The following is a 15,736-nucleotide window of genomic DNA, read 5'->3' as shown; positions in this document are numbered from 1 at the left end:
ACCTGGCTTGCTGCCTACCTGATCTCCTGTCTTCCTGACTCCACCTGTTCCTAGACCTTATATTTGGATTCACTTCTTGGCTTTCTGACCTGGCTTGTCCCTGGAATCTGCTCATTCCTCTTGACCCCTGTTGGCACTTCAGTCCCAAAATGGCCTCAGACCTAGCCATCCACAAAATAGCATGACAGATGGTTGGCTTCAACCCCAGACCACACTGGAGTCTCAAACAGAACCTAGTGAATTGTCAGCCCTGGGGCTGTCCTTGCCACATATTCAATTTAAGGCAGCATAAAAAAATCCATAAAAATGTTCTCTATTATATATCCTGGCATAAATGTAATGTGTAGAAAGGGCCTAAGTAGCGGTACCTAGAGAGCCAAGTCTGCTCATTGTTCTCCTCCCTGTGGGTTGCATGCAGACTAATATTTGCCTGTCTCTGGTAAGTGGCAGAAACTGCTTTTACCATATTTCCTTGCATACAATGCACATTCCAATTTCCAGCAACTGTTTTTTGGAAAAAAGGTACGTGTTTATATATAAGAGAATATGGTAATAGAGATTCTTCCATTGCAAAGAACTCAGAAAGACCACAATAGATGCATCCAGACAAGTATGGACGTTTGTTTCCCTGGGAACAAGTAGCAGCAGCATACCTTGCGTGCTGCTAGTTGTCCCCAGGGAGTGCCCATGCTATGTGCCCTCTGACGTATGGCAGATTAGCCCACGGTGCGGTAGAGCAGGCTGAGGCTGAACTGCATTGGCTCCAGTAGCCTTACCTGAGGTCCTGGGGGCCTCCTGAAGCTGCAGCCAGTCAGGAAGCCTGGCTGGCAGCTGGAGTGTGGCTCCAGCTGGCCAGTCTCTGGTTTTGGGTGGGATACACTGTTGTCATGTGCACCACCATGCTTTTTTTTGGCGCGGGTTTTTTTTTTTTTTACTGAGATCTTTTGGGGTCAAAAATTTCCCCCACACTGCAAGGCAGTAGGTCTACAGTGGGTCTGCAAAGTAACAGGCAGGTCTGTGGTACCATATACTTCAAGTCCACGCTCATCTGCACACAGCCAACAGGTCAGGATGGTTTTGATACTATAGATTCCTATCTGAAATCTCTGAGTTTATCTTGTGAATCATATATAGGCTATATGGATAGTCTTGGTCATGAATCCTGTTACAAGAACCTATAACTTAGGCATGCTGAGTTTATGTGCGTGACCGTCTTTGTTTCAGAAGGTCTGACAGAACATATATGTATCAGTAGCAAGTCAACAGTTTAGGCAGCCACTGGGTGACTCTTATATCTCCAGAGAGTGAGAAACACTTTCTTCTGACAGTGTACTTTTCATTACAATCAAGCTAGGTGTGACTTAGTTTAAAACAGGCTGTCAATTTGTCAGATACACCATGGGGGTTCTAATCTACAGTGAAAGACACAATTATAAATGATACTTGCAAAGCAAAGCCAAGTCCAAAGATTGCCAGAGACATATTCCAAAAAAAATAACAATCGCTTTCCCCAGTAAGGTTTGTGGTCCTGATCTCTAGAGGCTGAAAAGTGGTTCCCCTTAGTGCTAAAAGTATTTTATGATGTGAACAAATTGCTAGAGAACTTTGTCACCACACACCAAAGCTGAAATACAAAGACAAGACCCTGTGGCCATTGTGATATGAGGCAGATCATTGTAGTTGCAGGTGACCTTTTGGTAGTGAAGTCTGGGTAGAATGGCAGCTCGTGTCAACCAGATGGGGAAAGATGGAAGAACACTAGTAGGATGTTAAGTTTACAAAAGAATTTGGAAACACTTTTGGTTTTTATGTTATACCTTGTTTATGTGCTGCCAGGACAAACAAGGTACCTCTTATTTTTGACAAATCAGTGGGAATAAAACATTAAGTTTTCTCTAGTTAATTGGAAATGTATTTTGAAATGAATTTGCTTTTTATCTTTGTCTAGATAGAGTCATTTCACTACTCAGTTGGATTCTAGAACTGGGTTAGAGCACAGTTGTATTGTTCACATTTGAAACAGTTGCACCAAATTGTTTCTGATGGACACTCACCAGTATGTTATACATTATTTCATAAAAACACAGCAACTAGACCCAATGCCTCAGTGGAAAAATTCACTGCTCAGTGTGTTGGGGTGTGAAGAGAATAGAAAGAATTATTTTGGCTTACACTCGGTACTGCTTATTTCATTTTACCAGTAGCAAAGATAATGGTTGACTGGACATAGGGAAATTGTGTCTATATTTTCAGAGAAGGAACTTGCTGCTTGAAAGGGTGAGTGTTTAGTTCTAGTCTTAGCAGTTAATTCACATAATACTCTATAAAGAAAATCAGAGAATGCCATAGGTTCCTATGTGACATGAATGAAATTGTTATGTGGGAAGTATTTCTTAAATTTATGAAGGGAATTAAAAGCTGTCTCTGATTTTAAACATAGAATTAACTGTCAATGGTGCTTTGTTTTGCCAATATTTTTACTTCAAGAAGAAAAAGTACAGGTTGAGCTTTAGGGTAAATATATCAAATGTTTAGTATGTGACAATAACAGGTACAGAACGAAATAAGGGTAAGGTAAACAATGAAATAATCCTAACTTGTTTAGGAAGTTGAATATGTTAGCAGAACAAGTACCTGACCATTGTTGAGTTCTTTGTGGGCATGGCAGCTGAAGTGAGATTTAAGTCAAAATTTGACTTGTTATGGAATGTGGAAAAAGTGTTTACTAATCCTTTCATATTTTACAGGTTTTTTACAATAATAAAGTTAAGCGAAGGAACTTAAATTTTTGCAAGCTGTTGCAAAAGGCTGAATGGAAGAAATTTGAATCAGTGATGATGATATTATGAAGATGGTTTGGGAGCCTGATGGTTATAGTCTTTTCTTCAGAATTAAGGAAGGCTATACAGCACCTTTTGAGATGCACAGAACTCAAAAGGAGCATACCTGTGGGGGGCCTGCAGGAGAGATCATGCTCAGGGGCAATCAGCATAGGTTCATCAAAGGCAGGTCCTGCCTGACCAACCTGATTGCCTTTTATGACCAAGTAACTAAATCCTTGGATGGTGGTGTTGCCGTGGACGTAGTCTTTCTAAACTTTAAAAAGGCCTTTTACACTGTGTCTCACCCTATCCTCATCAATAAATTAAGCGACTGTGGTATTGATGCCTACACAGTTGGATGGGTAAAAAACTGGCTGATGGGGCGCACCCAGAGAGTAGTGGTGGACGGGTTGTAGTCAACCAGGCGAGATGTGAGCAGTGGGGTACCCCAGGTCTTGGTCCTCGGGCCTGCACTGTTTAACATCTTCATCAGCGACTTGGACAAGGGGGTGGAAAGCATGCTGTCCAAGTTTGCTGATGACACTAAGATGTGGGGCAAGGTGGGCACACTTGAAGGGAGAGAGAGGCTGCAACTAGATTTAGACAGACTACAAAAGTGGGCAGACGAGAATAGGATGGGGTTCAACGTAGAGAAATGCAGGGTGCTGCACTTTGGGAGAAGGAATCCACAGCATACATACAGGCTGGGGAGTTCCCCTCTTGAAAGCACAGAGGCTGAAAGGGATCTTGGAGTCATTATTGACACCAAGATGAACATGAGCCGCCAATGCCAGACTGCAGCTAGCAAGACCAGCCATACCTTGTCATGCATCCAAAGATGCATCTCAAACCGGTCCAGAGAGATGATACTCCCCCTCTATGCGATTTTGGTCAGGCCGCAGTTGGAGTACTGCGTCCAGTACTGGGTGCTGCATTTCAAGAGGGATGTGGCCATCCTGGAGAGGGTTCAGAGGAGGGCCACCCCTTGGTGAGAGGGCAGCAGGACAGGCCCTATGAGGAGAGACTGAAGCACCTGGACCTGTTCAGCGTCGGCAAGAGGAGGCTGAGGGGGGACCTGGTGGCTGCCTACAAACTCATCAGGGGAGATCAACAGCAAATAGGTAGAGCCCTTTTCTCCTCAGCACCACCTGGGGTGACAAGGAACAATGGTAATAAGCTGATGGAGAATAGGTTTAGGATAGAGATCAGAAGGCAATATTTTACAGTTAGGGTGGCCAAAATCTGGAACCAACTTCCTAGGCAAGTGGTCCTCGCCCCTACCTTAGGCAAATTCAAGAGGTGGTTGGATGATCACCTGTCTGGGGTCTTGTGAACCCAGCATTCATTACTGCCTGTGGCAGGGGGTCAGGCTAGATGATCTGTTCAGGTCCCTCCTGACCATCATTACTATGAAACTATACTATGAAACTATGAAAACCCTGCCACACAAGTCAGGCTACACCTATGAATAACAGAGTTGCTAGTTTTATGAAAAATTAAATGGCTATGCTTTCAGTATTATAACTATAAGGCATCATTTGGAAAGCAAAGCAACTGACTGAGAAGTAAATTGAGAAACAAACTCAAAATAGATAAGCATTGACAGTGAATAACTTATTTATTCCTTAATGGTGAAATCCTGGTCTTCATGAAGTCAATGGCAACTGCATTTTTTATCCAGGTTTTTCACTCAGTGTTGTACCCGGTTTATATCCACTGTTCTAAATTGCTATATCTTGTATATGACAGAGACATTAGAAAGAGAAATGCTGAAGACTAGCAGATGCTTTAAATTGATTTGCTAGGTTTACATTTAATGGAACTATGTGGATTTACTTGAGCTTGGAATTTTATTACGTTTTTTAGTTGTCTGTCTTTGATGCATAGTGATTCTCATGGACTAGAATCCAATTGTGTGTTAGTGCTGTGGCAACTCAGGACAAAAATAATGGTCCCTGCCTTTATAATCTGATTAACAACAAAAACAGTAGATCGATTTGGGGGACAGATTGATGGAGGAGTTCAAGTTCAAGGAAACAATGAGATAGTACTCAGCATTATGAAAGGAGGCTTTTTGTCAAGTTTCCAGTAGGCATCATAGCAAAGGCGGATTTGAGAGAGGATAATGAAATAATTTTGTGCATGATTTTGGGAAGCTCTTCTGAGCCCTCGGGGATAGTGCCGGGGAAAACCTGATGGTGCCCAATAGCAAGATGTAATAAGCAGGTAACGCAAGCTGGCATCATTTGGCTCTTTGTGACTGGAAGTGTTTTCAAGTTGTACCATTTTCTTCAAGGACTGGATTTTGTAAAGCAGGGATCTGTTATAGTGAACTGTAGTAATGAAAATGGTAGCTTTAATGGATTCTCAAACATTACAGATTAAGATACACATATATAAAAGTGAATGACATGATCACCTGAAAAGTTTTTAGCAGGACTGGATTAACTAGCTTTACCATGGCATAAAGCCCCCAGCCTAATGTCCCCCTCCACACCCTGCCCCTCTGACCAAATACAAATTTGAGTGCCTGCAGCACCAACTGGCTCCCCCTCTTTTTTTCTGAAGCCAGAGGGGAGTCCTAGAAAAGCAGCTTCTCCCCCCTCTTCACAAAGCAAAAGGAAGAAACCGTGCTGCTTTGGGCAACTGCTGATGTTGAGGCTGGGAGATCAGCAAAAGAGCCTTTCTTCTGGGATCACAAAACAAGGAATGGAAGCATCTACTGCTGTGGGCATCATGAAAGAGTGAATCCTGAGGGATGGCTTGGTGTAATGCTTCTGCATCCTTTAGTTTGGCCTTGGTTTTCAATGCCAGTAGACAGTGCTGAAAACTTTTTGCATCTGTTGCATTTAGAATGGCTAGACTTAATTGCCTGAACATATGCAAATTGCTCTTACAGAATATTTATGCAATACAAACTGTGATATAATAAGCAATGGGTCTCCAAATTGTACTGATCTTGTGCTTGATAAAGTAAAAGACTGGTAGGGAATGTGGCCCCTTTTCCAGGTAGGGAATGTGACCCCTTTTCCAAGTACAGGTATTTGTGATCAAAAACTCTGCCACACACTATGGCAGAAGGTAGAGTGGCACCTTCTAGAGACTAGTTAGTCCCTAGGAGTGCATACACACATACTAACTTTCTGACTGTGAAGGTGGTTTAACTTTTTTAAAGATGACTTAACTGTCAGAGTGTACACACATATGTGGAGCAGTTGGCTTAAATGCAGTGATAATACACCTTCGAGGTGCAGCTTGTGAATGCTGCCATGCTGGGGCAAATGAAGCATCCCACAGGAGCATGCTTGGTGCTACTTCTGGTCCACTTCTGGTTCTGCTAGGGAGCACGCAGGGGACCCCCCTGCTCCCTCCAGCTCAGCCATTGGCCATGGGGGGACCCCAGGTGTCCCCCCAGACCCAGGAGGCACCAGTCACTGAGCCGGGGGGGGGGTGCGCCCAGTGCACTCTCCAGAGGACCTGGAAGTGGACCAATAGTGCTTCTGGTTCACTTCCAGGTCTGCTGCCAAGTGCGCTGGGAAGCCCACTGCGCTTCTGTGGGATGCTCCATGTGCCCCAGCATTGCAGCATTCACAAGCCACCTGGTACCTTGAGGTATGTAGAAAAAACATTTAAAGCTGTGTCTATGTCTGAATCTTCAAATCTTTCCAAATCGATACAGAGGGTTGTGATTCAATTCAGAGAGATTAAAGGGTCCTCTGATTCAATTCAGATTCGGAGATTAGGCCACCGAATCAGGGACCGAAGCTTCGCAGAGTCCTACTGCATAGTTACACTGGGGGTTTCCTGCTTAATTTTTTGTTCTGGCAACTATGGAAATAAAACTCCAACATGAGAGGAATACGCAGGAATTGCACAAGGTTGAAGTTATTACATTTTTATAATGGAAATAATATACAATAAGTTTATAAATTAGTCTCAACTTTCAATATAATAAAGATATATATGAACATACACTTATTATTCAAAGATTCTGGCTAGAGGCTCTGGCTTACTAGCTATTGAATTTTTATCTTCTGTGTAGGTCAGGAATGGAATGCATATTTCTAAATATCTATACCTCTCTTGTATCTTTTTCTAATACTCTAACCTGCTGAGATAATTCCTCCATTACCAGGATGTCCCATATTTTAGTATAGAACCTGTGTGGGGTTCCTAATGGCTCATCTATATTCCTGATCTTTGGAAACAGAAAATTGAAAATGCTGGCTGTAAGATCTTGTTTATGTGGGCAAAAATAGATGATACATATTTGTTCTGGAATAGCTATTTTGGTATAATGAACTATTGTGTAGAGAGTCTTTACATGTCTATACGGTGCAAGATTGTGCTGAGAGATGCTTGTTCTGCGAGAACAGAAATAGTGTAGTTGTGGTGTTGCACATGTACCAGTAAGCTGAGCAGAGCAGAGCAGGAGAGCCTACTGATTCCAAAATAATAGTAATTTTATTCTGGAATAGTTGCTTTGCCTTAGGGGGGATGGTGTAGTTATTCCAAAACAAAGTCACTGTTACTATGGAATAGAATGTCCATGGTGGGAGCTTGTCTGGCATATCTGTTGCTGAATACCTTATTGCTAGTCAAGTTTCTCATCAAGACAAACCCTTTACTTGTTACATATTCATTTTCATATTACCCTTCATTTTCTCTGTTTTTTAAAACACAAATAACCATTATAATGATCATGATTATAAAATGGGTTTAAAGTTTCAAAACACCCTTAATTTATATTTCCTAACAGAGTTATTTTAAGTTTAAAATAGCACACTCCTGAATGTTTAACAGTGAAATAAATACTCATGTGTGTCTGCACAACAGGCAGCTACCCAAGAATGTTATTTTTTTCCCTTTTTTATGATAAGAAATCTCAGTTAGATGGCACTGCAGGAACTGAGCAATTTTTTGATGTCTCAAGAGAATATAGATTTTACAAAACTCATGCTCATTCATTGTAGTTAGCCCTGCTAAAATATTTAAGCAAGATATTTTAAATAATTACCTTTGGTCAATAATTTATTATAAACAAATAGTCAGGCTTACATCCATAATTATAGATAGTTACAATATAGTATTTAATTCCAAATTTTCATTAAAATAGTGAAAACATAATAATGATATAACTCTAATAATAATATATAAATATTGCACTTTCTGTCCTTTATGAGTTCTTAATTAATAGATAAGATAATATGACTTTTTACAAATTATAAACTGAATCTTGGTTGTCTTGCACAGTGTTATAGAGACAATGTTTACATTTAGTTTCCTAAATACTGTTCAATGTTTATGTAATACATACATTTTTGCATGTAAAAATGGTTACATCTTAAATCTTCTTATTTTATCTTATTTAGTTGGGGTATAATTCAAAGCGTACTAAAGTCTGAGTCTTATAATTTACTCTAGTGGGCTTGAATGAGGATCATCTGGAGCAGTTTGAGCTGGAGTAAACTACTCTTGGGTGCAGCATCTACACATGTGCCTGGGACAGCAGCAGTTTGAGGTGGGGTGGGGCAGTTTATGCCACGGCCGTTCCTGCCCTGCTGTCAGAGGGCACGGGGGTTTAGTCCCAGGCTATGGGTGGTGGTGTCAGGCAGCGCAGGAGCTGGCTGGGGCATGAGGGTGCTGAAAACTGTGCAGAGCTGTGTGACTAGGCTACAGGCAGGAGTCTGGCCCCCTGACTGGGTACAATTTATGCCCCAACTGCACCCTGCCATAAGATAGTACTGTCCCTGACAGTACTATTTTATGGCTGCATTAATTGGCTTACTGCTGCCTAATAGCATTGCATTTTTAGATGGCGATGCTTTACTCTGAAGCTAATTAATCTACTCTGCAGTTAAGAGCACTTTGTAGATGTGGTCAGTGAGTGGTAAAAATATACATCTAATAAGTAACTTTCTGTATGTTGAATTACTGCATAATGTATGATAACAGTATTGTTTCTTTCATGAATATTGACAATTTTTTTTTAAATTTGCAGCAAGTAGTGGCAGCGATAAACGCAGGAATCATACCTATAGGAAACACATCTAATCAAACCAGTCATTGGGACTTGGGAAGTTCCTTCTTCTTTGCTGGCACTGTTATTACCACCATAGGTAGGACACTCCTTATTACTTATTTTTGCAGCACTTGAACTACAACTTATTACATTCTGAAGACACGTTTCTTATATGATACTTTTGCCAACTTGTTTATTTCATATGAATGAGTTACTGTCTTACCTTAGGGATAGAAATACTAGATTTCAGGCATGCTGGCTAAGTAGAAATGATTCAACAATGTTGGAAAAATATCTGATAGTAAATTTTTCTAATAAGAATGTACAAGAGTTTTGTGAAGAGATATAAGTATTTGCATTTAGCTAGCTATGTTCTTAAAAGAGAGGAATATTTTTCGTGTTACAATATATGTGTTCATCTGTTGAGAATATATTCCAATTCAGTAGGTTTCCTTTTCTAAATTCCTTATTTCTTCCTTTTCCTCTTTAATATTTTAAATTATAGGAAGAAATAAGGCATATAATTCCAAATAAACAAGTGTACATAGTAGAGCTGAATAAAAAATAAGAAACTCCTGCAGGATAGAATTCTGATATTCCAGTCTTTGTTTGAGTCTCAATTCTAGGCTAAAAGTTGAAAACATGATAGTTTTCATGGAACAAAACATGAAAAAAAATACACTTTAGAAATGGCTAAACATTTTTTTACCATTTTCTATAAAATATTCTTAAATCTAAATATTACTGTACTTCTTGTGAACTATTGAATCGATCCCCAGGAACATGTGTATAGGATATCTAGAAGAGTCATGGAACCAAGAACAACATGAGCTCTCAGAACTACAGCTCCCAACATGTTTCAATATGGAAATACAGTTTAATAATGAAATTAATTGAAATGCACTGTTCGAGATCAGTTCTACCAATGGAAATATTCAGATTCAAATTAATATAAAAAACCTAATTATTTCATTTCAATTATCATTTTTGTGGCAGAAAGGACACATACTTGAGTAAAATTTTAAAAAAAGGATTTTTTTTTGATTTAGCAGAAACTACACTTTCCATTTTAAAATCATTCCACTGGAAAATTCCTAGCTGGTTGTAATCCTGAATACATCCTTTCATTTGTTGACTTGTACCATAGGATATACATTAAGAACTTTGCTTCTGTTGGCTTTGAATCCATTTTAGATTATTAATTATACAAGCTACAAAATTAGAGTAGAAAATAGAAATTATTTAAGACACGTTACTGCTTGTGGCTAGGGACATACAAGATTATGTATTTTACTTTACTTCATCCTATCTAGATAGAGATGCAACATGTGTAATGATGCAGAGTGTGTGTGATAAGTTGTCTGCCAAGTAAACCATGCTAAAAGTACAATTGTCAGAAGAAAAATCAGGACTAGTGTCATTTTTTGTTATGTTTTTGTGCTGGTCCTGGGAGAAGTATTGTCAGAGTTTGATTTGACTCTATACATCATAAGGTTGTATCCGGTGGTAGTGTATTGTGGTATATTCTGTAGGAGCCAACCACATGAAAATCGTGAAATTGTAGAAGCAGATTATGGACCCCTCTGAGTTGTTTTCATGAGATACACTAAAGATAATCCACATAAAATTTCAGAAATGAGTTTTGAAATATTGTGTCTTATATTTTTTCATTAACTGAGAGCAAAATAACTCAAATGAACTTGAATATATGAAAAAGGGATCACTGCCATTGACAGAAGATTATAGCTGTTAAGTGTAGGAGTTGACAACACATTCCTGGATCCTCCTTATTACTTGTCTCTGTATATTTATCTAATCATTTATACTCATCATAGCACTATGCAGACATCCAAGAATTGTTACAGAAACCAAAAGATTTGTCTCTTGAGCTTGCAGTTAAACACTGTATTTACCCAAATCTGAGGTGACTTTGAATTTAAGAATAAATCCCTCCCGCCCCAATAATTAGATTCTATACATGGAAAATTATAATAAATTAATAATTTTCAATTTGTAGAATCAAATTCTTGCAGGGTCATCTTAAATTTGTCCTCAACTGGGGGAAAGAAGAGAGGGGCAGCCACCTTATCCCCCTCACTTTGTTCCCCTACCACTTGGCCCTCCACAACCTGTCAGTTACCCCACCCTGCCTGCCCCTCTCTTTCCTGCCCCCACCTGATCCCCAACCCAAGCAACCACTTGATCCCCAACATGCACTGCTATCCCATCTCTTGACCCATGCTAATGCCTGATCCCCCATGCTCACTGCTGACTCATACTGTAGCTGGATCAGAAGTGTAGGGCACAGGATCGAGGAGCAGCATATCAGGGGGTGGAACAGCAGTGCATGCTGCTGATAGAGTAGGGGATCAGAAAGCAGCTTGGGTCAGGGGATGGGACAGCAGTGTGTGCTGCTGTCCCATCCCTCAGTGCATTGCTTCTCCATCCCCTGATCCATGCTGCTGCTGAATCAGAAGCACAGGTCAGGGGATGGGGCAGCAGTGTGGGTCAGAGGATTGGGAAGTAGCATAGATCAGGGCACAGTATGTGCCGCTGCCCCATCTCCTCACTGTGCTGCGGCCCCATCCTCTGATCTGTGCTGCTGCCCCACTTCCCACCCAGTCCCTGCCCCTGGGTGTCCACTGAAACCTGATCCCAGACCACAGCCCTGACCCCTGACTGGTATGCACGGTGCTGCTGCTGATTCTAAGCAGCAGTAGCAGCTTGGGGAGCTCTGGCTCTGGCCCTGGGCCCAGGTTGGGGCTGTGGCAGATCTGGAGGGCTGGTACTCAAATCTGAGATGCAGTTTGTTTTTCCCCATGGTATGAATGCACAACAGAGCAAGGGAGCCTCCTTTTTCCTGATTAGAACTATGGTGTTCAGGCATTCTTCATCCAGAACCTTTGTACCAAAACCAGTTCCAGAGCTGGAAAAATCTTTTTCATCAACCTTTTTCTGTTTGGATGATCTATTTTGCTTCCTTATATCAGTGTATCCTCACAGCCACTCAGAGGGAAGGTAGAAGAAGAAGAAATGGGGTCATCACCACAGGAACCTGTGCATGATATGTCCTTGGAAAATTCACTCCTGGATAGGAGATGAGAACAGGGATCTCTTCCCAGAAGTCCAGATATGTAACTCCATATTAGAAACATGGGAAGTCAGAAAGCAGTGGAATTGTCAAGACTCTCTTTTTCAGTTGTCTTTTCCCATATGACAGCAGTCTCATAATAACACATATGCATCAGAAACATTTTTAATAATGGAAGATGCCATTAGATTCCTACCAGTACCAGAGCTACACCACAAACAGCTGTACTACTTTTCTCCAGTCTGTTCACTTTGTGAAATATAAGAACTGAGCAAATATCAGTAATAATAATTGTAATGATTTAGACTTCTGGTGAATGCAAGATAGTGGTTGTGGTGTGGACTCTGTTGTCCCAAGGGATGGCTCTAATAGTTTTACACATTTGTTTTAAAAAGAACTGCCCTCTGCCTGGTTGTATAGGATTCTAATGGCTTCACAGAATTTTGCAGGTAACTTTGGAGCGCTGAAGTAAATATTCCAGGTCTATTGGTGTCCTGATTGAAGAACTTTCTTACCCACACGCATCCCCAAGTCAAAAAGCAGATTGCTCCATTTCATTGTCTCCGTTGTCTTCTGCACCTTGGCCCCTATTTATAAACTTGTTTTCTGGATGGATGGCCTTATCAAATTATCACATACACCTGAAGTTTGCTGTCTTAGGTAGTTACATTTTGCACCTATGCTTGATGCCAGTGTGTGTTGATACTAACTGTATACAGTACTGTATTTAGAATGCCAGTATACTTATTTGTAATATTAAAACTAGCATACTTTTGGTTCTCAAAACAAAGCACCTTGAAGAAGATATCAAATGTTATAAGAGAACATTAAGGACATTTTTTTTCTTAAAAAATCCAAGGATACATTAAAAAGTTTTGATTCAAATGCAAATAGCAAACATCTGTGGATAATAATGATTAGTCATTTGTTAAACAAAATTGAATTCTTGCAATCTTATATTTGCAATTAAATATCTGGTCTATATAAATTCAAAGGTATTATCATCACACAGATTAGATTGTTTCTCCTCTGCCTTCCCTCAACTCTTCAGACACTTCTATTTTTCTGTGGAGTCAGCACATTTTTAAAAATATTGTTATACAGTTTATTCATTTGACTCAACAATAAAATCCTGCTGCTAACTGTGTCCTCACTGGCAGATTTTCACTTAGTTATAAGGAATATGTGTTAGCTTAGTAACCAAAAGCATAAACACATTTAATAATGTCAAATAGTCATCGGAAAGATCAGAGTTTGCAAGTGACCTTGCTATTTCCATAGCTCAGCTGAATGAGGCAGTTTCACTCATAGATTAACATCAAATAATTTTTTTTTCTCTCATGTTTCGGGATTATCAAATAAAAAATTTGCAATGCATCTTTTAGTGGTATTATATCATTTCAGTGAAATAGAAGCAGCAATATCCTTTCATATTTATTCCCTCCACAAAACAGCATTCAAACTAGGGATGTGAACATTTAAATGTTTAAAGGATAAGTATATTTATACCAGTAATGCATTACTGTTTAATGTTTAGCACAGGGTGCAGTCTGGTGAGGAAGGGAAATGGCGGGGCTCCTCAGGAACAGAAAGGCGGTAGGGCAGGCAAGAGGGAGGGATGGAGGAGCAGGAGAGGATGGTAAGAGGTGGCAGGGGACTAGTAGCCATAGCCTATGAGGTTAAAGAGGAAAACAGCAGATGACCTAATGACTCATCAATAGAGCAAGTTTAAACCCGTTCCTGTGGGGACCCATGCCTCTATGGGAAGCATGGGTCAGAGCGGGATCCAGTGCAAGTCAGGGCCCCATGTCTCTACACCAGTACTCGTGCAGCTTTCTCTATACAGAGACACTATAATGGAGATTTCAGGCTAGGTCTTTGTAAGCAGGGACCCCAACTTTCCCTTCTTATAGAGAGGTGCCTTGAGATTGCATAAGTAGGGGAAGCTGGGCAGATGCTCCTACAGTTTGTGCAAAGCTTCGGTTGCTGATTCAATTCGGTGGACATTTGGCAGCCGAATCTCCGAATCCAAATCAAATCAGGAGATGCTTTAATCTCTCTGAATCAAATCAGAACCCTCCAAATCGATTCAGAGAGATTTAGAGAGATTTGATTATTCAGACATAGACACAGCTTTTACTGTTTTTTCTGCATAGTGCAAGGTATCAGGTGGCTCATGTATGCTGAGATGGTGGGACGAATGGAGCGTCCCACAGGAGTGTAGCGGGTTCCTCAGTGCGCTCGGCAGTGGACCCAGAAGTGGGCCAGAAGCACTTCCGGTCCACTTCTGGGTCCACTGCGGAATGCGTAGGGGACCATCCACCACCCCTTGGCTTGACAACTGGTGCCTCCTGGGCCTATGGGGGCACCCGGGATCCCCCTGTGGCCAATCACAGCTGGGAGGGCATGTGTGTGTGTGGGGGGGGGGGGGGTCCTCACACGTTCAGTGGTGGACCCAGAAGTGAATTGGAAGTATTTCCTTTCCACTTCCGGGTTCACCGCCAAGTGTGGGGGGGGCCCGCTGGGCTCCTGTGGGATGCTCCATCTGCCCTGCCATCTCAGTGTTCACGAGCTGTGCCTGGTACCTCAAGGAATGTAGAACAAACATTTAAAGCTGTCTATGGCAAAATCACTGATTTTTTGAATCAGCATTGAATCTTTAGATTCAGATTTGGCTGAATTGAATCGGGACAGTGATCCAAATCCGAACTGAATACGGCCCACTTTGCACACTCCTACTTGAGAGTGATCTCAATGATCTTTTCTGAAAATACTACTAGTATGTCAAAATATCAACTGTGGTAGGTAGATACTCTTCTGATTTCATTCCACGGGAGCTTTAAAACTTTCATGTTTTCTAATCCGATGCTAGTGCAAGAGGCTTCAGTTGCCTTTATTTGGATTTCTTATCACCTGCTCACCAGCAGGTTTTGTTTTTTTGGACCTTCACTTCATATTCAGTTTCAAAAGCTTATTGACCTCTAAGGCAAAGGTTACTGGATGAAGTTCTAGAATGGCTAATTAAAGCAAAGATATTTCTAGGATGTGTCTATGAATGAAACCATATCCTAATCACTTTTGTTCTTTCATAGACTTTCATAAATTTCATAGACATTAGGGCTGGAAGGGACCTCAGAAGATCACTGAGTCCAGTCCCCTGCCCCAGGGGGCAGGAAGTCAGCTGGGGTCACATGATACCAGCAAGATAAATGTCCAATTGACTTTTAAAGGAGTCCAGAGTAGGTGCTTGCCCTACCTCTGGCGGCAGGCTATTTCAGGCCTTGGGGGCTCGGACAGTAAAGAAGTTCTTCCTTATGTCCAGCCTAAAATGGTCTTGTAGGAGTTTGTGACTGGTTGAACTTGTCATCCCATGGGGCGCTCTGGTGAATAGGCATTCTCCCAGATCCTGATGTACACCCCTTATATACTTATAGGCAGCCACCAAGTCCCCCCTGAGCCTGTGCTTTTCCAGGCTGAAGAGTCCCATAGCTCTTAGCCTCTCATCATAAGACCTGTTTTCCTGCCCTCTGATCTTGTGCATGGCTCTCCTCTGGACTCTCTCAAGCTTCTCCACATCCTTTTTAAATTGTGGACCCCAGAATTGGATGCAGTACTCCAGCTGTGGCCTCACCAATGCTGAGTACAGCAGGAGGATGATATCCTGGGATTTGCTAATGAAGCATCTATGGATGCAAGCCAGAGTTTTGCTTGCTTAGCCAGCTGCAACATCACATTGATGGTTCATATTCATCTTGTGATCAATCATGGCCCCCAAGTCCCTTTCGGCCGTGGTGCTAGCAA

At 41.2% G+C, this 15,736-nt stretch overlaps 1 protein-coding gene across 2 annotated transcripts in view; it reads left to right on the top strand.

Annotated features, from left to right (window-relative positions):
- KCNK2 (potassium two pore domain channel subfamily K member 2) overlaps nucleotides 1-15,736 on the top strand; it is a 230,111-nt gene that overhangs the window by 105,543 nt on the left and 108,832 nt on the right. For both annotated transcript variants that reach the window (XM_059717798.1, XM_019483180.2), the window contains one exon: nucleotides 8,824-8,941. In XM_059717798.1, the coding sequence (XP_059573781.1) occupies nucleotides 8,824-8,941 (118 nt within the window). The remainder of the gene's footprint in view (nucleotides 1-8,823; nucleotides 8,942-15,736) is intronic.

The sequence above is a fragment of the Alligator mississippiensis genome, chromosome 1 (assembly GCF_030867095.1).
Source record: "Alligator mississippiensis isolate rAllMis1 chromosome 1, rAllMis1, whole genome shotgun sequence".
Lineage (NCBI taxonomy): Eukaryota > Metazoa > Chordata > Crocodylia > Alligatoridae > Alligator > Alligator mississippiensis.
This window is presented reverse-complemented; position numbering and strand designations above follow the sequence as displayed.